The sequence below is a fragment of the Ictalurus punctatus genome, chromosome 9 (genome assembly GCF_001660625.3).
Source record: "Ictalurus punctatus breed USDA103 chromosome 9, Coco_2.0, whole genome shotgun sequence".
Taxonomy (NCBI): Eukaryota; Metazoa; Chordata; class Actinopteri; order Siluriformes; family Ictaluridae; genus Ictalurus; species Ictalurus punctatus.
Genome location: NC_030424.2, coordinates 25,889,734 through 25,913,675, shown reverse-complemented (window position 1 = coordinate 25,913,675; position 23,942 = coordinate 25,889,734). Strand labels below are relative to the sequence as shown.

Below are 23,942 nucleotides of genomic sequence, written 5' to 3'. Positions count from 1 at the left end.
TATAGGACATGTCGGTGAAAGAATAAACTAGACTAACAAAAAAAATCTTAGATGCCACGGAATTTCAAATGTTAATTATAAAGATTAATGTGCGGGCGGATTTGAAGTTAAATACGAGAAGCCTGAAATCATCTGGAACCTGATAAAATAATAATAATAATAATAATAATAGTAATAATAATAATAATAATAATAATAATAGCGCGCCCTCTGGTGACGATGGATAAAATAATAATAATAATAGCGCGCCCTCTAGTGACGATGGATAAAATAATAATAATAGCGCGCCCTCTAGTGGCGATGGATAAAATTATAATTAAAATAATAATAATAATAGAACGCCCGCCTTCTAGTGGCGATGGATAAAATAACAGGCCGCGTAGTCAATGAAGTGAGTAAACATGTTTAAATAAATAAATAAATGAATGAATAAATAAATAAATGTCCCCCCCATAACACTAGACTCTAGACATGCCGCTTTCTAAATGACTGAATGTTAATGTTAATAATCTAGATGGTTGAAAAAAAATCTTAAATGCAGATCAGATGCAGCTTTTGGTATTATTAATTAGTTTTTTAATGTTCAGTTTTTTTCAAATTTACAGGAGCAGATAAACAACTCGATTCCCTTGCATAACATATTATAGTAGTTAGAATCAATCACGATCCTGTGTGTGATTTGTACTACTGGAATAAAATCATGCATGATTAATGCATATTTGAAAGTAATATATATATAATATGCTAAAATAGCATATCATTTACAAATCTTTAGATTTTTTCCCCCATTCCTCCACACACACACACACACACACACACACACACACACACACACACACACACACATATATACATATATATATACACATATATATATACACATATATATATGTGTGTGTGTGTGTGTGTGTGTGTGTGATTAATTTTAAATGATAGAAATAGTTTTTTTCCCCCTGTAAATATATTTATGTTCCTTTTTGTTTTTATGTCCTTAAAAAGGAAGAAATAGTGCGAACGCTCAAAAGGCCTAAAATAATAATAAATAATAATAATAACAAGCAAAAACCCGGAAAAATGAGAGTGTGATCACTCTTGATCATTGACAGGGAGCGTAAACAGTCTTTAGTTTGAGGTGCAGCGCCTTCTGGCGGCAGCACGCAGAAGCACCGAGTATGTAACTTGTATCTGCATGTGCGTGCGCTTGTGTGAGTGAGTGAGAGTAAGAGCGAGAGAGAGAGAGAGAGAGAGAGAGAGAGAGAACGGGGCGGGGAGGCAAAGCGACGATCTGCTGCTAGCTCCGTGCCGCCCGAACTCAAACTGTAAGCAGCAGCAGCGCAGCACCATCGCTTAGCTACACGGAAACGCCAACGCAGGAGCGGCGACGTCTCTTCTCTCTCTCTCTCTGTGCGTGTGTCTGCAGGTAACACAGCCATGTTTCACATATTTACCGCATTCTAGCAAAGCGCATGAACCGCACATTTAGGACGGTCGCTTTGCACCATGCGTTCTCTGTGTTTTTTCCTCTCTCTCTCTCTCTCTCGCTCCAGGATTTCCGTGAGCTTTTTTTTCGAATGCAGATGGTCCGGTGGTGGAAACGTAGTACGTCATTAAAATGGCGCCAAAAGATTAAGTTCACGGGGCAATAAAACCCCGTCCGATACGAATATTAGCATGATCTGACCTCCATACTGCGCTTAGATGGAATTTCCTCCATGAGCGAGGCGATGATTTGTGCAGTTATAGTGCAGCTAGGAGGAGAGGGGGAGAGAGAGAGAGGGAGAGGGGGAGACAGACGCGGGGCTGCTCGGTGTGTGTTTGTGCCAACTCAGATGTGATAGAGCTCCAGCTTTGCTCTCACATCACCTCCGTCACAACATTCGTGGCGCATTAAAACTCAACTTTAAACTTTTTTTTCCACCGCAGGACCCTAAAAGCCGAATAACCGCCCCGGAGGTTGTGTTTTTTTTTATTCCGGCCGCGCTTTAAATCCTAAACCCGTCTCTCTGTAGAGTTGGCGTTAGTTTGTCTCCTGTGCTGGTGTGTGTGTGTGTGTCACCGCTAAATAGCACACACACTCTCATTAGATCCCAGCCTTTCCGTGATCAGTAACCCGACACGGGAACATTTTTATCTTACTGACCCTCGCAGAGTCACTTTTAATCATTTGTTTACCAAACAACCCCAGGCTGAAGTAACGTTAGACCAGCTCCGGCCAATACGCACATTTATTTCTCCATGTTCTTGTTTAAGTTGCCTGGAGATAATTCTGTCACCGATTTCATTACTAACTCTTTATGCACTTATGCAAAAACAATATATGCAAAACGTATTGAAATGTTATTTATTTTTATTAAAAAAAAAAAAGGAATTAATGTTGTTGCTAATTTTGGTCGGGCATCATAACGGGCAGCTATGCTTGTGTTAGGGGGCGTGGCCTTTTAGGAATGTTTCGCTGGGTCTGTTTTTAGCAAGGAAGCCTTTAGCAGCGAAGTGTAGATTTAATGCTTGATTTTTTTTTCTAAACTTTGCTTTAATTCACGGCTGAGTTTTGTGTATTGTATTGTATTGTGTTGTGTTTGACGAACCGCGTGATTCTCGCTCTCGCGCGCGCTCTCGTTTTTAATCTGGAAATAATAAAGCTCCTCGGAACGCTAAATTAACGGAGACTGATGCGTTACATCCGTCGGGTTTGTAAACAGCTGCTTTGGCCATAACATCAGCGCGAGACCGCTATTTTATCTTTGTGATGATGGTTCTAGATTATTACGTCATCTGTCCGCTGTAGCCAATGGGCGACTCGCCGAAGGCTCACGTGACCCAGTCAAACCGTTCCCGCTGTTTATGATGTGCGGAGTATACTGGATGTTTTCCTCTTTTTTATTTATTTATTTTACGCAATTAAATGCACTCTCCTTATTTTAATTATAACTTAAAAGGTGTTTATTGAAATGACTAATCTATTGACACGTAAGTCTGCTTATAACAATAACATTATTATTATTATTATTATTATTATTAATTGATTTTATTTACTTACTTTGTGGATCGGTTGTTTTTTTTTTTTACTTACATATGAGTACATTATCAGTGATTATGGTGTCCATATTTTATGTACAACATAAAAATGAATAATTTACTTAAAACAACCTCCATCTATAGACATGTACGTTTATTACTATTACTACTGCTACTAATAATAGCTTTATGGTACACTTCAGTGCATGTTTTTACCCGTATTAGGTTTGCGAAAAGGACTTTCAATACAGTAAAAATATAGTATTCCTTAGGTTCTGACACAGAGATGAATTTGTGCATTGTATCGCCATTTTTAATATCTTTACTAATACATTTTTGTAATGTCGTTATTCTGAGTAAAAACTTTGCTCCTAAGAACTTTAGCGCTCCTACAATATTAACATTTTTCCAAAATCGAATTCTAATAAATAAATAAATCCGATTGTAATTTGAAATGAGCGTTTTGATGTCGTTCTACAGAACTCAATTCTGTATCCGTGTCTGACTCATAACTTTAAATGTTTATTGAAGTATTGTAGATGTTAGAAACAACATAATCACATGCAGGATTGTTTCTTCTTTTTCTTCTTCATTTTAGCATTATTATCATTACACTGCGAGCTGTAAAATTTAACTGTAAATGTTATGCATTTATCTTTATATTTCAGGATCAGGTATAAAAAAATAAAAAATAAAACCACCCAGAAATATAAAAAGTAATGTTTCTAAATCTGCACCACTTTTACGATTTATGATTTATTTGAAAGAGTGATGTTAGATTTGCAACTTGGGTCATTATTCTGATTGACAGTTTTCAACCTGCTGCTTTATTTTCTCCCTTAATATGACTACTTCTGACTCTAAATATCAAAACCAGCGATTCATCTTTGAGCCATTGCATTTTGTTTACTAAATCACATGATGACAAACCATATATAATATACTGCTGTTTCTTTTCGTTCTAACTTTTGAATAAAGCACTTTGATTGGAGATAGACGCTCTTGTTTAAGGCCGTTTGTACATTGTGTGTTGGTTTAAAGTGAAAATTCAATGCCGTTCATCTAGTTTGTAATTATTGCAGTGAAACTAGTTTGGTGAGTTATTTGGAGACGGCGGCTGCTGACCATGAAGCGAAGCCGTGTTCCCAGCACCAGTGAGGAGTCCGATAATGGAAGTAAGCACTTTCTGTTTTCTTTTTCGTTTTTCTTTTCTAACGCTCCTTTCTCTCGTTGCATACCCTTCTCCATTCTTTTCTTCTCTTTTCCTGCTTATTTTGTTTTCTTTTCTGCTCATCTCCTATCTTAAGAGTGGATAAGGATTGAACTACTTATTCTGTGCACTGCATTGTGTATCTTTGTCTATGTAATAGAGGAGGAAGGGTTAGAGGCTTTTCAAACCCACATGTTCACACGTTCATGAAGGGCCATGAGCGGATGTGCACAAACAGGTGTGAAAGAAGTGAGCACTATGAAACACACTCAGGTGAAGGACGGGATCAGGCAGTGTGATCAGTGCAGTTAGAACTGCCACTTCACAAACTCGATCTGCATGTTTGTGTATGTTTCGCGTGTATGTTTCCAGCTTTTCTCCTGGAATCCCCCAGTTTATAACTTGTAAATTCCCCTTATCTGATGCACACGATTCAAATTCTGGACTTGAATCAGCGGTGATTAAACATGCACGATCTACTACAGTTTAGTTTTTACTTTGCTGTAGCACACCAGCTTCAGCTAAAAAAAAAAAGTTTTATTAGTTCATTTTTTTCAGTTAGTTTATTAGTTCATCCTCTGGTCAGTGATGAAACAACATACAACTATTAAAATTTATATGCATGTAAGAAAATGACATTTCTGTCCAGACAATAAAGGAAAAAAATGGAAAGGCAGGTTATATAAGAAGCTGAATATATTTAAAAAAAACAAAACACTGTTAATGAATCTCACACAGAGGTTTCATAGATGAGAACTCGAGCAGGAAGATGACTAGCATGGGCGACTGAACACTAGGTGCTTTTCTATTAATGTTTTCAAACCATTTGTGGAAATTTCCCAAGATGTCAAACTTGGCCAATAGGAAATGTTTCACTAAAGTGCTGGAAGTCGGGTCCGTCTAATTTGAAATCAGCACGTGTTTATTTGTAGATTATTTCCCAGAGCCATATCACCCTGCAGCTCCTGGAGACCTCCTGGGGAAAACTATGGTTGCTGCTAGAAGTGGTATTAGTGACGCCAGCAGGTTGTTCTCACCCTGTGTAATGCCCAAGTATAGTGACGGGGACACTATAATGTACAAACAGTACCGTCTTTTGGATGAGACGTTAAACCGAGGTCCTGACTCTCTGTGATCATTAAAAACCCCTGGTGTAATTCCACCATTGGCCCTTCTGTATCTTGGACCCATAATAATCTCCATCTCTGAATTGGCTACATCACTCTCCTCTCTTCTCCACCAATAGCTGGTGTTTGGTGTGCGTTCTGATGCACGATGTCTGCCGTCACATCATCCAGGTGGACGCTACACACTGGTGGTGGTTGAGGAGATTTCCCGCCATACAATGTAAAACACTTTGTGTGCATAGAAAAGCGCTGCATAAATCTAAGGAATTATTAGATCCTTGTATTTTTATTAAGGCTAAATGTAAAAGTATTCAAATGTTGAAAAACTTTTGCTAAACATTTGCTGCATCCCAATTGCTGCGCTAAAAGTATGCACTCCCTTTGTGAAGAAAATTACATACTTTTGAGTATGTTGCAAAAGAGTATGCAAGTACTGGGACATACTAACACGGAAGAGAACGTTGTTACGCACACGGTCACTGTAAACAAACTTCTCGTTGCATTTCAGCTTTTCTTCATTCATTATTCCTTATATAACTTATATTAGACCATTTAATTTACCTTTGCCTTGATTTATATTTCCACATTTCATTTACACCTCTCTAAAATGCCTCCTTGAATTCGGCAAAGCAAACAGTCACGAAACTCCTCCTCTCTCACTCGAGCAAGATGTCGTGGCTAATATTAGATGAAAACGTGTCCACGGATCCACACTTGGATAAATCTACCTGAAATGGTAGACCATCCGGGTACCTTTTGGGATACTCATTTCAACAGCGATTTGGGAAACGCTAATTCTAATCTCGGATGCTATTTAGGACGGATAGTAGGCGAATTGTAACAGAGCAGTGGTCACATTTAGGGATACTTTGCTTTGCCTTTTAATTATGAAGAGATAATAAAGGTCACTAACTGAAAAATACTAATCTAATCACTTCTTGCTAATATTGAATTTATATAGATGTTGACTTGGTTACTGTAGCTGTTTTAATGTAATATTATGACTCCATTGACGAAATTCTGGACATCATGTTCTTGGTTGTGTTGGTTCATGGATGTGCTGTTTTTCATCTCTAGGTAATTGCACATCATGGTCTCAGATGTCGAACTCTCATCACAGAAGACAAGATGGGAAGAGACCGTCAGAGGTAATTTCCCTTTGATATGCTTTTGGCCAATTTTCGAATGTTTCTAGCCAGTCACGTTTTTGTATCACTGTTGAGTGTGTGATTTTATAGTTATGTTGTTTATAGTAGTTTATATGAATGGACTGATGGTCTTGTCCTCTTGTCTCTCTCTCTCTCCCTCTCTCTCTCTCTCTGTCTCTCTCTCTCTCTCTCTCTCTCTCTCTCTCTCTCTCTCTCTCTCTCTCTCTCTCTCTCCCTCTCTCTCTCTCTCTGTCTCTCTCTCTCTCTCTCTCTCTCTCTCTCTCTCAGGTGTTCAGGACTGATTTCATCACAGCGATGAAGCTTCACGATTCGTACCAGCTCAATCCAGAGGATTATTACGTGCTTTCGGACCCCTGGAGGCAGGAATGGGAAAAGGGTGTTCAGGTTCCCGTGAGCCCCGAGTCCATCCCCAAACCTGCAGTACGGTACGACACGGCGAGGCGAATCAGAACACCCTCATCACTCAACACGATACAGTAATCAAATGCTTAATTAATGAACTGTGAGAGCCAGCTGTTCTTTGCCAGATGTTGTTGACAGTAATATCATTACTGTATATCTGGTGGATTTAATGGTTCAAACTGAGTTAGACAGCCACTTCGCTTTACACACAACACAAAGAAACTTTAATCAGCATACATCTCAGATTTGAGTCATATCTTTTTGTTTCAGAATCATATAGATGGTTAGATGGTTGTCCTGGTGATGATCTAACTAGTCTTACTCATAGCTGTATATCACGAGTTAAAAGGTTTATAGACAAAACATCTTGGGTCTAGATGAAAAAACTTTAATGTATGATGTATGTATGTAGCAGATTATCTGGAGCGGTTTATCCAATCACATGCGAGTTACTTAGCTGAAGGCGGGGCATCAGACCAGAGACTAGCTACAGGGCTTGAGATATTATATAGGTAAAGGAAGAGTTTTCAGAGTTTTCTTGAGTCATGTGAGCTGTTTATCCAGATGTTTGTAAGCAAGGGATGTTATGTAAATGGTCCTTTACAAATTTTAGCTGAATCCTCCATGATCCCCTAAGACTTGTATTACTTCAGGCTTTGCTTAGGTAAACACTCAACCACCGCACATGGATAAATACAAATAAAATGAAATTAAATGAACTCTTATTGAGAGTAAATGAATGTTGTTTTTACCTGAAGCAAAACTTGCATTTGTTACTTTTCAGAAATTTTATGGGGTTGTGAAGGATTCTGTCTACTAAAACATGTTTAAACAATTGTGAATTGTGTTTTAGCATAGATGAACAAGAAATAATACTAATTTTTCAACAATACATTCTTTTTTTTAATGTCTGCCTTGTAGCGTTGTGGCAGAGAAATTGCCCGGTTTGTTGTTCACGCGACCGAAGAAGCTGATTCGCTCGTGGGGTCCAGAGGCATCAGTGTTGGGGTACGTGGGTATTGGGACGCTCTCTGAGGGGACGTGTCGCTATGACCTGAACGAGGAAGATGTCGCCTGGCTGGAGGTGGCTAATAGAGAGTTCAGTCAAATGGGTGAGTGTGTTTTTAAGCTGCATTCTTTCAGAATCATTGTATTTATCCAACACAACCCAGTTCTACCCCTGGAGACTGATGTTTCTACATTGGAGAGATGTGTGGAGAAGGCGTGTGCGGTGGTTAAATGTTTTTATCACTATTATTACCTGTCCGGTTAACAATATTATTGCAAAAACCGCTTTACCTGTTTAGTATTTTAAGTGAAAAGGAATCTTGTCACATTCTCTGCTTAAAGTACGACAACTAAACTTTTTAGATAGCTTTGCTCTTCTGACAAACCAACAATACAAACATTGCTGTAATTTTTTTTAAAGCTATGAGACAGATCCACCTTTTTGTAGAGTGCTTTGGTTTAAGGCAAATTGCAATGCAAACAGAGGTGAGCCTTCATGAATGCCTTTTAAGGAGAAGTGGCAGAGCTGAGCTTTGAAAATTTTGTGGCCTAAATAATGTACACAGGTCTAATAATATACACTGTTATAGGAACAATAAATAAGAACAGGCTGCTGTCATGCGGTAACATCAGAGTTGATTATTTTCTTATAACATCATGTCAGGACGTTTTTTTTTTTTTTTTATTCCTCTTACAGTTGCAGTCAAAATGATTCAACCCCCATTGCAAATCAGTTTTATTGTCAAAATTGACAGATTTTCAGCTGTTTGCAATGAACAAATCAAACAAAAGCAATTGAAACAGTTCAACACAATGAATGCTTCAAGTGGTTTCCCCAAATTCAACTGAAAATGCATTTTATAATGATTTCTCAAGTTTAAAATTATTCCACCCCTTCATGGCAAGCATCTTTAGTATTTAGTAGAGCATCCTTTTGCTGTTATGACCTGCTGCAAACGAGATGGATAGCCAGACACCAGCTTCTGGCAGCGTTCCTGGGGAATTTTAGCCCATTCCTCATGGGGAATGGCCTCCAGTTCAGAAATATTCTTGGGTTTGCGTGCTGCAACGCCTTCTTCAAATCCCACCAGAGATTTTCTATGGGGTTCAAGTCAGGTGACTGTGATGGCCCTGTAGAATCTTCCAGGACCTCTTCTGCAACCAAGCCTTGGTGGAATTTGAGGTATGCTTGGGATCATTGTCCTGTAGGAAGGTCGAATGACGCCCAAGCTTCAGCTTCCTCACAGACGGCATGACGTTTTCTCCTAGGATTTCCTGATACTTCAATGAATCCATCTCGCCTTCCACACGCTGCAGGTTTCCAGTGCCAGAGGATGTAAAGCAGCCCCGGAGCATCACCGAGCCACCACCATGCTTGACTGTGGACAGAGTGTTCTTTCTTCATTCTTCTTCCCCCAGACATACGACTGATCCATCGTGCCGAAAAGTTCCAGTTTAGTTTCATCGCTTCACAGAACAGAATCCCAAAACTTCTGTGGCTTATTTATATGATTTTGAGTGACTTTTCATGTGCTTTTGGATCAGTAGTGGTGAACTTCATGGAAACCTTCTGCGTTTAGTACGCGCCTTACTGTGCTCACTGTAACCTCAGTGCCTATTGCTACCAAGTCTTGCTGCTAGTCTTTTGCAGTCACTCGAGGATTTTTCACAACCTGCCCTCTCAGAAATCTGGTTAAAGCTGTTGATCGCTTCCTTTTTCTTCCCCGTCCAGGTATTTCATGAATTTTCTGCCCTTAACCAGTTCAGGTATTTCATGTGTTCCAGCTCAATCACACCTGGTGCAACTAATGAAGCTCTTGATTAGTTGTATCAGGTGTTCTTGAGACAACGCCTGTTTTGCATATTTGTGCTGTTGTGAGGGATTCTATTCAGGGGATTGAATAATTTTGAAACTGGAGAAGTCATTATAAGTTTCATTTTCAGTTGAATTTGGGGAAACCACTTGAATCATTCATTGTGTTGAACTATTTCAATTGCTTTTGTTTGATTTGTTCATTACAAACAACTGAAAGTCTGTACATTTTGACAATAAACCTGATTTGCAGTGGGGGTTGAATCATTTTGATTGCAATTGCATTTTTCCAACGATTAAAAGTTTTAAAATGTATTAATGAGCAATTCGTCATATATTTTTATCCATTTGTATAGTTACACCCACAAAACAAGTGAGATCCTGTTATTGCTATAAACTATAAACAGTTGCTCCCTCACCAGCCTCTCTCCCTCTCTCGAAGTTGTAAGACAAAAATACACCTTGTATTGCTATTGAGAAACCTCAAAGCACAAACTCCTCTGTCCTGAAGAGTCTACCATAGCAGGAAACTTACTATTACAAAGCACTGACACCGGAGACTCCTTCTATAAATGTTAAATAAATTTCCTTACAGAAAGTTTCATAACACTTTCTGACCAATCAGGGTCAAGAATTCATCGCATTGTTGTATTAACCACAATAGTGCACTGTTTGTCTGAGGTATATTTGAGAAAATATAAAATATTACAGGTCAGGAAAAATGTAACCCATGCACATTGCCCCTTTTTACCTTTCACTCAGTCAGAAGGACATATGTGAACTTTAGAAGACAGGTATCCTTATCAGACAATCTTTATATCCAGAATGCACTCATACAGTGTTTTCTCACGTCAGCATTATAAACCAAACAGGAAAGATTAAAACGTGAACTTAGTGTACGGCTTTGGAGTGAAGGTATGAATGTTAAACCACAGGTGTGTTTACAAGCCAGGTGTGTCTGTGTCCTGTTCTCAGGCATGCAGCTGCTGGACGAAAACACCATGGAGAGACTCATGGAGGAGTTTGAGCGCCGTTGCTATGACAACATGAGCCACGCAATGGAAACGGAGGAGGGGCTTGGGATCGAGTATGACGAGGATGTAGTTTGTGATGTCTGTCAGTCGCCTGACGGAGAGGACGGCAACGAGATGGTGTTTTGTGACAAGTGCAACATATGTGTGCATCAGGTGTGTGTGTGTGTCTGGAAGACAGAGACTTGCAAGAGAAACTTTCACTGACTTCATTGAACTTTTAATTAGGAAAAATGTTTGAGTTACATTCCAGATAAACTACAGATGTCTTGTCAATAATTAATACAAAGCAGCTGTGATTTTCCTTTAAAAAAAAAAAAGAAAGAAAAAGCAAATTGGATTATAATAATTAATTCAGCTACAGCTTTCAAAAACTCCAGGTCTTCTGGCTTCTCATAGGATTTCTAAACAGTTTTAAAATGCATCATTCTACATTTTAATTCCGTATTTTAGTAACAAAACAAATCCATTAGAAGCTATTAAACATAAACATAAACACCCTCAACTGGAGATCTGTGGAACAATATGCCTTAGAGACATTATGTGCTGTGTGAGTGAGAGGGTGTGCCAACCATATGCTAGTCAGTATGTGTGCATGGGATGAAGTAAGTGTAAGTGTGTGTGTGTGTGTGTGTGCGCGCGCTCAGGCGTAAGGAACATTTGGTGACTGATTGTGTTTGTGTCTGTACTGTATGTGTGTGTTTATTAGCATGTGTGTATGAATAGTGTCACGCTTTTTTCTGCAGGCGTGTTATGGCATCCTGAAGGTTCCAGAAGGCAGCTGGCTGTGTCGGACATGCGCGCTGGGCATCTCACCTAAATGCCAGCTCTGCCCGAAGAAAGGTGGAGCCATGAAGCCCACCCGCAGTGGAAGCAAGTGGGTCCATGTGAGCTGTGCCCTGTGGATACCCGAGGTATAGACACAATGCCCTATAATGCACACCATAATATAGTATAGTTTAATGAATACTGATCCACCATACATCTGATAAATGGCAACACTGTATAGGATTTTAAAGAAAGTTCTTAATATGCTGAATTATTATTATTATTATTATTATTATTATTATTATTATCATTACTATATACATATAAAGAAATGGATTTCTATAGGAAGAATAAAAAGAATTATAGTAATGTCCGCTTTACAGTTCCAAAAATAAATCTTTGTAAATATTTTATGGATACTTTTCTGTTTTGACAACCATTTCGTCTTTCATGTTTGAATTTTAAGATGCTATGCTGCAAATATAAATTGATTCTTTTCTTTATGCATCGGTCATCTTGATTTTTACATTTCTTTCCAAGGTTAGCCTACCACTTTCTGATTTTCATACACAAAAACCAACAACCCTAAGCTAAGTGCATTTCCATACGGGCTGTCAGGAGGAATGTTTAAATGCTAATATGTGCAATGAGTGCTCTTGTACTTTACTACTGTTGACATATAAAACCGCAGAGTTTTTACAAAGTCCAGTGCATAAGTGATGATGAATAAAGTATCAACGCAAGAGTAAATCTGAAGAGAAAATCAGGACACATTTAGGAATAGATTTTTCACATGTATGTGGTGTAATACTTAACAAAATAATGTAATATGCTTCTTTAACACTATATACCGCAATACACACCACCTTAATACAAGACAATGTACCGGTAATCAAGGTGTCCGTGGATCCTTAAAAAGTCTTAAAATGTCTTAAATTCCTTAATGTAAAAATTAGGCCTTGATTAACATTAAAATGTCTTAAATTCACGTTTCAAAGGTTTTTTTAAAAAATGCAACCGAACCAATACCGTAAAGAAGATTTAGATTTTATTTTGACTCGTTGCTTTTTGAGATCGTAAACGCATGTGACTGTCGCACTTCGTGTGTGTGTGTGTGTGTGTGTGTGGCTCATCAGTGATTTGGAGTGGTTCGGTTCACACGAAATGCCGCTCCACACCAACTTCATTTCTGTCTGTGCTGTGAGTTTGAGTCGCTTCTAACGTTCATTCAGGCACAACACGCGCCAGATTCACTTTTCTTTTACATTAGCGTACCCTTAAACATTTCTATGGGCAGAGGTTTACAGCATTTCACCTGATTGGTTAAAAAATTGACCAACAAAACTGAACTAAACTTGCAGTTGTCCGCCAAAATAAAAGTTCTAACGCCTAAAAGTGAATTAAGTCAGAAATATATTACTAAATGTTATGTTACTATTTGTACCCCAAAATAAAAATGTATTATTCAGTGCAATATTAATATTACCAAAAAAAAAATTCTACTTATGTACATTTATAACCCTACTTGTCACATTACCCTGGCATTAAATTACAAAAAATCTACTAAACACTGCTGTGAGGGGGTTTCTAATACAGCTGCTGAGGCAGTGATGGTAAATTTGACATCTTTTTCTCTTATGACTGACTGAAAACAAATACTGGATTTTTTTTCTTTCGCTATTTGAGCAAATGGTAATGCAAAAAGGATATTTGCTACGGTCTCCCATCTACCTCTATAGACATTTACCCTGCTGTAGTTTACTTAAACCCAGAAATGGATGTATATGCATGAACACAATCCATTATAGCTGATGTAGCATGATTGAAGTGAAATGCAGGTCTTAAAATGTTTTGGAAATGTCTTGAATATGGTATTTAAAAAAAAGTATTAAATGTGAAGCGCTGATACCTGCAGTAATACCTACCCTGGTAATACAAAACATTGCCGCAAACAACTGCAAAAATCAAAGTCTGCTTTCCTGAAGACTTTTACTATGGCGAAAAACTTTATTTTACATTTTACCTCTGACTGTTACAAAGCGCCGACGCTGGAGACAAAAATGTTAAACATCTCCTTACAGGAAACAATGATTATACATTATTTATTTATTTATTTATTTATTTATTTATTTATTATTAGTTTTAGATTATCTGGAAAGTTGCCATATAAGTCCCTGTGAAATAGCCGTTGCTATAGAAACGATAACGTTTAACGAGAGCATTGATATAAACCTTTGATTTCCCTTGTTGCTGGCACATGTACATGTTATTTAATACAACATAATATATATTTAAAAAAAAACACAATGCAATCAGAAGTCAATTGCATATAAGTACTAATTCAACTTCTTTCTTTCTTTCTTTCTTTCACAAACACTCCAGGTGAGCATAGGTAACCCAGAGAAGATGGAGCCCATTACGAGTGTGTCTCAGATCCCTAATAACCGATGGGCTCTAATCTGCTGTCTGTGTAAAGAGAAGACCGGAGCTTGCATACAGGTAAAACATGACACGTGGGGTCTAAACAGCTGGGATGAGCACAAAGAATGAGAAGATAGCTTTGTGTTCGTGTATTTCTCATCCTATCTTTACATTTTTATAACAAAAGCATTTTGGCTATGAGCTGTTTTGTCCTTGAATTGCACTTAAAACATGTTCTTCAGTTCTCGTCACTTTTTTTATAAAAGTTTTGACAGTTTTCCGATGATTTTTTTTTCTTCTCAGTTTAGACATTGTTTCCACATGCCTGCATGTTGCCATTTTGTAAAGCGGGGGGGTTCCTGTGCCTGTAAATGTCTTCAACTATTAAAATTTGTTCTTACCGATGACTACAACATGTCCTCTGGTGCTGTGTGTAGTTTAGCAGAAGGCAGGATTTGGGAAAAAGTAGCATTTGATAGTATTGTGTAGCACAACAGAGAAAACTATTAACCAAGTGGTGTGTCATGTTTAATCATGAAAGTTTGTCAGTAGTGTCTTTTCTTATTTCTTGGGTTGGTGGGAGGGAGGGAACAACACTGGTAGCCAAAAGTAGGCAAAACTGCCTGTCCACTATAAAGCTACAATTAGAAAACTGATAGATGTATTCAGCTTTTTCAAGTTTAATACCAATCTTTTTTAACAAGAATTTTACTAATCCAGCATTTTGTAGTGTGCAAATTGATTTGTGTAATGATTGTTTATCTGTTCTTCCTTTTCCCACATTTCCTCTTATCTTTTCTCCTTTCCTCCTTCTTCTATGCCTCCAGTGCTCGGCTAAGAGCTGCCGCGTGGCCTTCCATGTTACCTGTGGCCTGCAGCACAGCCTGAAAATGAACACCATCCTGACAGATGAGGACGAGGTTAAGTTCAAATCCTACTGTCCCACACACTCTGGTATGGACTGGCACGAGCAGAGCGGCGTGATAGATGATAAAGGCATCTCAGGGAGGGCGAAAGGAGCAGACGGAGCACGACTCAGCGAAAGAAAACTTCGCGTGCAGCAGCTGGAGGACGAGTTTTACAGATTCGTCAACATCGAGGAGGTCTCCAAACACCTGCATGTGCCACTGGAGAATGTGGACTTCCTGTTTCAATACTGGAAGTTGAAACGCAAATCAAACTTCAACCAGCCGCTCATTACACCCAAGCGAGAAGAAGAGGAAAGCCTCGCTCGGCGAGAACAAGAAGTGCTGCTTCGCAGGCTTCGCCTCTTTACTCACTTACGACAAGACCTGGAGAGGGTATGTAGTGTCAGAATTTTTCACTCCGAAGCCACGCCCCCTTCCTTATGTGATAGTCTGGAAGCAGAGGGATTTGTTGTTACGTTAGAGACACGGCACAGAGAAAGTGAGGCAAGGATCCAGTGAGAAGTCAGAGCAATAATCAATTCCCACCTTACTCTATCTAAAGACTAACAGCAGGCTTTTTAAGCACAGATTTAAAATAAACAGCACATTGCAGAATATCGGGAGCTTGAACGCTGCTTGAGGTTTGACGAAGTACAGGACTGCTTTGTCAGATGTGTTCCAGAAATTGCAACTTTGCAGGATGTTTGATTTGACAGCTGAAGTGTTTCTAGACCTGTTATACATCAGTTCAAAAATTGGAAAAATTAATTTGTTTATCTTCAGTAAGTGCTTCATCCTGCTCATGGGGGATCTGGAGTCTATCTTAAAACTGGGCAGGAATACACCATGAACACCAGTCAAGTTCAAGCTTGTGATGCTTTATTGGCATAACAAACTGTGTAACTTTGGTATTACCAAAGCTTGTGTTGAGTGGGTGTGTAAACTAATGAAAATACAGGTGAAGGGAAACAGTTATGTTACTAGTAATAATAAGGCAAAAAAAAATTCAGAAGAATACGGATTAAGGCTTATAGTAATAATAATAATAATAATAATAATAATAATAATAATAATAAGAGGAAGAAATATATTGGCAGATAAATCAATAAGGTTTGCTGATCATGTGTATGAGTGTGTGGTCACTCAGTGTCCCTCTGAAGGTGGCAGATGAGGACGTACTGTGCTGCCAGACTCTAACACTCTTTGTGTTGCTTTACAGGCAAGTTTGCAAGTTTTTTTCCCATTTCAGGAATCTGAGTGCAGTGTTTTCAGGCCCTGAAAATAGCTCAGTTCTGCGTCTACTCATACACTTGTATGAGCGTATGAGTAGTTTTGTGTGTTTGGTTGGTTGGGGGGAACGTGGAAGACGTTTGTATGTTTTCATTGCAGTTTATTTCACGGTCAGCTAAGGGGCTGTAAAAATTACAAACCGCTCCTCTAATAAACAGGAGACGTTCCTAGGGTCAGCACATGAGAAGGATATCCGTTGTATATATGATAACTGATCTACTGATTCTATCTGTGAATATTATTCTGATTGCTTGTGTAAAAAGTGTGCTGTTAACTTCCTACATTAAGGAAGTGTGTCTAATGAAGGCATTTAAACATCCAAAATGTAATATTGTCCGATAAACAGAGTCTGGCTACAGAGCTGAAGCCATTAAACCTTTTCTCTTGGGCTACAAATTCCCCACATCATAGTCATTCCTTCTTTAAAAGTTGTAAGCGCTTGATCCTGTTCGGTCCATTACCATTATGCCTCACTTCACTAACCTGTACGGTCTCGCTTAAAAGCTGTGGATGGAGCCTAATAGAGAATCGATGATGGTGTCGAGTCTCTCACCCTCACTTTAGTGTCTAATCATGTTTTGATTAGGAGACAGTAATTCAAAGAAAGTAAGTAAACAATTCTGAATGGGGTTTTGTGGATAACCTTCAGCCTGGTTTTAGACAAAGTCATTTCCTCCAGAGTCTCATGCCATCCAAGATCTCTCTTCCCGGTTGTGTGCAACTCAGTGTCTAAACACGGCGTTATGTAAATGTATACATCATGCCAGTATCTCTTGAGTTAAAAAATAAATAAATAAAAATTCTGCGATGTGCCCTTAGAATCCGATTAGGTATCGGTTAAACTCTTAAACTCTTTTACTATTGTGCTTATTGACATTCTACCCAGGTATAGTATAATTTGTTAAGTGGGTGTAGGTTAAGGAAAATTTAAATGTCCATTTTAGTCCTGAATATGTAGAATTTGTGTACTGTACATTTCATTTAGTTCCCAACGGTATTAGCACAGCTGCTCTACACTGAGGAAAGCTTCTTTAAAAGTGCTCTTCGGCCTGTCCCTCTGCCGTTCTTTCACATTTTTTGAGCATGATTCAACCCAACTGCAGGAACTGAACCAAACTGTGTATTTTGAGTTGTGTGCAGCATATTTGGTAGATGCGAGCTGTTAAACTGTGCCAACGGCCAGAGGTGTAGAGCTGCATAAATTTTGTGTGTTCTGGATGTTTGGACCTTTATTTATATATATATATATATATATATATATATATATATATATATATATATCACATTTTGTGTATTTAAACATTTTGTATTTAAACCTAGTTATTCATATAATTATTTACTCATTTAGAGCCTTAAAATAAACTTACTTAGTTTAATTATGTGCAGTGTGAACCCAAATTAAACCAGCTGATTGAATTCAGTAAACGGACTAATAGGTGTGCAAGCACCCTAAAAATTTCGATGTGAAACTCTACAACGGATTGTTTCCCTTTTAGGAAAGATTACATGTGGAACCTCAGACTGTTAACTATTCACAGAAGAGTGTAGGAGTCCACAGATAAACAACACTGACCTTTATTATACGGATATTGTAGCATGCTGCAGAATTAATTAACCGACACCTCTATTAAGTATGCTGGTGCTCTGATCATCCTGACCCCATCTCAGATGTTTCAAATGACATTGTTCATTATGTAGCTATTTAATCATCGCGAATAGACACTTTATAGGTATCTTGTGTCTTCACTCCTTGGCCATTTTATCAGGTAGAGTTAGGATATAGGTCATTTTGTAGGTAAGTAATTACTGATTTTAGCAGTAATTACAGTTTCAGCCTACTCTTGTTCCTTCTGTTGGTGGAAAATGGGACCATTGATGATCTTGATGATAGTGCATTAGCTGGCAGGTACATGATGGTACTCAAGCTGAACTGGCTTAACAGTGCAGTACTAATGAATAATTTTGAGCTAGTTGTGAGCACGCCGTATTCATGGAAATATGTAAATATGTGTGCAGGTGCGGAACCTGACTTACATGGTGACCCGTCGGGAGAAGATCAAGCGCTCTGTGTGTCGAGTGCAGGAGCAGATTTTTCATCACCATGTCCGGCTGCTGGAGCAAGGAAGACTCTCTGGTGAGCCCCCTACTGCACCGGAGGTCATCATATCACTAAAAGACCTGTTTAATTGCAGTATCTCATCACATTTAGTAGCGTTACTTCCCATTTAAAAAAACAAAATCTAATTTACAATAAACAATAAAAGGTCTGCATAAGAACATGCTAGAAAGATTTCATTCAATCAAGTTTGCAATTGGCTGATTAGATTTAAAGCAGGGACGCCGGTCACTCAGCTGAATCGTATAAAAATGGAAATAACAAACTGTATTTGCTGTCCCTTGAGACAAGTCTGTCGTACTCACATTCTCTGTATACTTTTATCTCTTTCTTTTATGCACTCACCAGTGTTCCTTTTCTCTTTCTTTATATATGTGCGCTTAAGGCATATCTTCCACCAGGCAGTTGGAGGAAGCCATGTTCTACTTCCGGGTTGCGCCCTCCGCATCCACTTCCCCCCAACCTCTGAGAGGTCACACGGCTCAGAACAGCGCCACTGAGCTTTCGCAGAGGAAGGGTGTCCCACGTCACGGAGCCTCCAGACGAGGCCAGAACGAAAGGGACGAACCTGCCAAGATGGATGCCTCCCTGCTGAGTAAACTGTCCTGCTCGCAGGGGGTCCCAAATGCTGGCTGCGGTGGGAATGAAACTGCAGCGAACGAGACAGAGCGGCCTGTAGGAGATCGAAGAAAAAGGAGGAGGAGCAGGATTTGGGAGCAACTACCAGAGAGAAACAACCCAGGGTCAAAGGTCATAGACGAGACGGCGCAGAACAGTATAATGGATCGTAATGCGGTGACGATGTCGGATAGCAAAGCAGCGGAAACGAAAACTTCTGTTACAGTACAGAATGTGTACAATGGTTCTCTTAGGCGGATGATTTCAAGTCAGCATCAGGGAAAGATGATGTCGGAAAAGGTGTCCAATGTTAAAAACTGGGGAAGTTTCCGCATTCCAAAACGAAGCGATAGCAAAGGATTGGAAGAAGAACAGGAAGTGGAGGGGAGGGACTTTACCCATTCTCATCCCATCAGATCTTTAGATGGAAGCCACACCCCCACCTCCCCTCCAATCAGAACTCGGCTAAGGACTGGCACGGAGAACCGTGACCTCGGCTCGGAGGCCGATCGCAGCCAATCAGAGCAGAAGAAGAGATGCCACACCCAGCGACTTCGGAGTCACGACCCGGTGACACAGCGGTACGGTTCGGAGGTGTTGCGGCGTGGAGTTCTCGCGTCATGAAATGACACCATGAAAACTTTATGTGAAGTTATGTGTCAAATAACTTTTTCTTGTGTAATCCAAATAAAAGCAGCACTTAGAGGAGCCGCATGTAAGATTTTCCTTCACATTCTGATTTCACGCATCAGTTACAGACTTCAAGTTTAGTGTTCTTTCCAAACAGTGAAGTACTTTTGTTCCTGAATGGGTTCTTTAAACATCATTCCAGTCCTGAGACATAACCGAACCAGACAGGCTGATCATACGGACATGTTTATATTCAAATAGCTTGTTACTAGGTAAGTTTATTGCTGTTGTGACAATACGGAAGACTTTGCTTCACAATAATCTTACATGTAGCTCCTTTTAAGCTTCTGTTACCGGACAGGTATTTATTTTTCTATTTCATATCTTTCTCGATGCTGCTTCTTTTTATTTTGTACTTCATTTAGCTGGCTTTCCTTTATTTTCCTCTCGTTGCCTGCTACAATGCATAGTGCATATGACAAGGTCTCAGAGGCTGAATGCTAAGCTTGTAATCAAAGACAATGAAATTAGTTTAGCTAATTAGCTCTTTTTTCTGTTGAAAACCTGTCAGAAACGAAAACAACTTTTTTTTTTCTTCTTGATATAAATTGCTTACAGCAGTAGTGTTGAACACTGGTCTGAAATAAGTGATGAATCTTGCTGACGTGTACAATCGTGACTAGCACTTAGTTCAGTAGGTTCCAGTTCAAGGCCTAGGGAATTCTTGCACTGCACAGATTTGTGTTTTTCTCACTCTGACATGCCTGTTAAGCCCTTTAGCTGGGCTAGTCATGTGCGTAAAGTAGGAAAATATGATGTGCTGAGGCTCCTGGGATTGGGAACCCCTGACTTGGTAATGTATATGCATACAATTTAGTGGTATTATGTCAAATAGAAAAATTTGTCCTACATTCCACTTGTTTTCAGCGTGCCCTTGTTGACTTCCCTTCATGACTCGGGGAGGATGGTGTGTGTGTGTGTGTGTTTTTTTTTATTTTATTTTATTTTATATATATATATATATCAGCCATAACATTCAAAGCACTTAACATGACTAATCTCACTCTAGTCCAATTCCACAGAAGAGCTACTGTAGCACAGATTGCTGAAAAAGTTCATACTGGCCCTGATAGATAGGTGTTAGAACACCGTGCATCCCAGCTTGCTGTGTATGGGACTGTGTAACTGCAAACCGATCAGAGTGGCCATGCCGACCCCTGTCCACCGCCGAAAATGCCTACAATGGGTACATGAGCATCAGAACTGGACCGTGGAGCAATGAAAGAAGGTGGCCTGGTCGTCTTTTACATTATGTGGACGGCCGGGTGCATGTGCATTGCTTACCTGGGGAAGAAATGGCATCAGGATGCACTGTGGGCAGAAGGCATGCTGGTGGAGGCGGTGTGATGCTCCTGGGCAATGATGTTCTGGGAAACCTTGGGTCCTGGCATTCATGTGGATTTTACTTTGACACGTACCACCTACTCAAACATTGCTGCGGACCAAGTAAACCCCTTCATGTCCATGGTATTCTCTAATAGCAGTGGCCTCTTTCAGCAGGATAATGTGCACTGCCACACTGTAAAAATTGTTCTGGAATGATTTGAGAACATGACCAAGAGTTGGTGTTAACTCTGCCTCCAAATTCCCCAGGTCTCAATCCGATCTAGCATCTGTGGGATGTTTTGGACAAAAAAGTCCAACTTAAGTTTAAGTCGCAACTTACAGGATGTAAAGGATTTGATGTCTTGGTGCCAGATACCGCAGCACACCTTCAGAGACCTTGCGGAGTCCATGCTTCGACGAGTCAGAGCTGTTTTGGGGCACAAGGAGGAACTACACAATATTAGTCAGGTTTTAATGTTATGGCTGATCCGTGTATAGCTCAGAATACACTCATCCTGGCAAGCACAAGTACTTAAAGTGAGTCTCTTAGCAATTTTACTGTCTATTTGCTTTAAACTATGCACATATTGGCCTTACTAAGTAGCTGGCATTCTGACCAGCTAGCAGATTAAAACCCAATTTGAATGCAGCAAATCATTATATATTTTGAAATATAAAGAATTTTATTGCTCCTGTTTTTAAACTACTTCACTCACGATTACAATTTTGAAATCAGATTGCGGTACCTTCTGTACTTTCTCTTCACTCAATATCTCCTCCATTACACCTTGAGCTTCAGCTCATAAAGTATTGGAACAACCATTTTTCATAAGGTAAAAAGTTAAGGTGAAGTCAACCAGGGCGTGTGGGGAAAAACGTGTCGGAACGTAGATTTGGCCTTCCAGACTAGGCTCAAATTAGTTATAAACACTTAAAAATGATTTTTACCAATAATAATTTCTGCATTTTTTTCGGGAGTAGTTCGATTAATTCCGGGATCTACCCATGAAACTGTATTTATGAATTAATTTATTTTGATGATTTTTTTTTTCCTTTTCTTTTCCTATGTAAAGAGACTGTGGCGCTCTGTTTTGTCGTCATGGCATCTTTCTCTCCTCAGGTAATGCTTTATTTTGTGCACTTCTGTTCCCCCAAAATAACAACCAAGCCTGATTCTTGCCTAGAAATTGTTTTACAACCAAGAAACAGCACAGAGTGAAAGAGTCCACCAGTAGACTTATTTAAAAGGAAACTGCCGCAAAAGTGTTTTTTCTTTGGGGGGGTCCAAAATTCTTTCTGTGTTTTTTTTATATATATATATATATATATATATATATATATATATATATATATATATATATATATATATATGTATATGTATATGTGTACACTCTGTTCCTAAACATTTCAAATTATAGTAGTCATAATAATAATAATACTTTTAGTTGATCCCAGCATCCATCAAGTGTAATTATTTGGGGGCTTATGAGCAATTTTGAAATTCTTACAAAGCACTGTAACTTTAAGGACATCTTATCTATGTGAGAACAGATTAAAAAGAGATCTCTCTCTCTCTCTCTCTCTCTCTCTCTCTCTCTCTCTCTCTCTCTCTCTCTCTCTCTCTCTCTCTCTGTCTCTTCTTCAAAACATTTACACTGATCTGGTGGGCTCGATCTTTAATCATCAATTGTCTCTCTGCTGTCCTTTTAACACACAGTTCAACTAAAGACTTAGCTATAAATCTTCACTTAATCCACCTCAAACATTTTTTTTTTTTTTTACTTTTTTAAATTAGGTTCAAAATGTATAAAAAGTGTCCTCCACTTAACATGGGTTCGTATTGCACTAAGTTGTAAAGAATGATTCAGAGTAAGTTCAAATTTGTGCCACAAATGACTGAAATCATGACGATGAATTTTGGAACATTTTCTTAAACTTAAGCTTCACTACTTGTCAGCGTTGCCTTTGGTCAGTACACAATTAGATTTGCACTTGGATGTTTCCTTCGTTTTATTTGTTTTGTTTGTTTGTTGTTTATGCTAATTGCGAGCAGACTTCTGAGAGGTCTGTGTTGATCTCGTGCCTGTGTGGCTTTGGTTAACATGTTGCACTAGAATAGAGCGATGCAGCGCAGCTTGACTATGTTCTCTAAAAAGTTATTTTTCACATACAAAGAGACCTTTTATATGAACATGTGCTGCTGTATTTTTTTGTTATGCATCTATTTTGTGAATAAACCCCTTTGAGATTAAAATCTTTGTGATTAAAGTCTTTATTTAATAAGTCTTGTTTTTTTTCCACCAGGGGGTGCTCTAAGTCAATGTCTAAAATAGCAGACCATCATGGGTATCCTTGATGTACAGATGGAAAAAAAAAAAAAGATTAAATTCACTCCCATTAATGGTTCCTTCACTTGTCTCTGTGAGGGGAAACCTTAAAGGTTTTGTGTAGAACCCTACTAGAGAGATTTACAAGTAGAACCCCCTTTTAGGAGGCCAACAACCCATTCAGTATCCAAAGAACGTTAATTAACCATTTCCTTGTCATGTTACTGAGAAAGTGTAAAACTCCTCTGTCCTGAAAAGTTTCCCATGACAGTTCCATGTTGTTTTTTTTATAATGTTGAGGGTGGGACACATCAGATTTTAAAGAGCATTTGATTGGACAGAAAATCTGACAAGAAGTTGAAGTACGGAACGATGTCATCAAAATTGTTGATCCGTATTGGTGGTAGAGAGAGACGTGTATATGAAGAGTTTGAACGTGTTTATTGTCTAAATGTGAATTTTTGTCATTGTTCTGGAGTGCACTAGCTCATAGATAACCTTAAGGCTGACCTATTCACACTAAAAGCCACAAAAACTTCTATTTTGATTTCATGGGGACTTTAAAGGAACTGCTTTACCGCTAACTTTTACAAAGTGCTGACACTGAAGACTCCTTCCATAAATGCTAAACAACCATCTTGCAGAACCTCATCGTATCCATGATTAAACCTTTTTTTTTTTTTTTTTTTTTTTTTTTTTTTTT

General features: G+C 38.8%; 1 protein-coding gene across 4 annotated transcripts; it reads left to right on the top strand.

Moving 5' to 3' along the window:
• The first annotated feature begins 1,206 nt into the window (after positions 1-1,206).
• Positions 1,207-22,212, top strand: jade1 (jade family PHD finger 1). 4 transcript variants are annotated; one of them, XM_053682554.1, is made up of 11 exons: positions 1,207-1,420; positions 4,098-4,190; positions 6,430-6,500; positions 6,789-6,997; positions 7,845-8,035; positions 10,720-10,931; positions 11,522-11,689; positions 13,926-14,042; positions 14,792-15,265; positions 18,179-18,296; positions 18,680-18,895. In XM_053682554.1, exons 2-11 carry the CDS (start codon positions 4,142-4,144, stop codon positions 18,745-18,747), a joined length of 1,677 nt encoding a protein of 558 aa, XP_053538529.1. In that variant the 5' UTR covers positions 1,207-1,420; positions 4,098-4,141; the 3' UTR covers positions 18,748-18,895. The 4 variants fall into 4 exon arrangements, with proteins under 4 accessions (XP_053538529.1, XP_017331790.2, XP_017331792.2 ...); XM_017476301.3 differs by having other exon boundaries at positions 1,208-1,420; positions 18,664-22,212; XM_017476303.3 differs by having other exon boundaries at positions 1,210-1,420; positions 6,789-6,946; positions 18,664-22,212.
• Positions 22,213-23,942: the final 1,730 nt, after the last annotated feature.

Excerpts from the sequence above, each read along its gene's own strand:
- jade1 (XM_017476301.3), top strand. The coding sequence starts at position 4,142 with ATGAAGCGAAGCCGTGTTCCCAGCACCAGTGAGGAGTCCGATAATGGA. Across the intron at positions 6,501-6,788 it reads ATGGGAAGAGACCGTCAGAG|GTGTTCAGGACTGATTTCAT; the intron begins GTAATTTCCCTT and ends TCTCTCTCTCAG. Across the intron at positions 8,036-10,719 it reads TAGAGAGTTCAGTCAAATGG|GCATGCAGCTGCTGGACGAA; the intron begins GTGAGTGTGTTT and ends TCCTGTTCTCAG.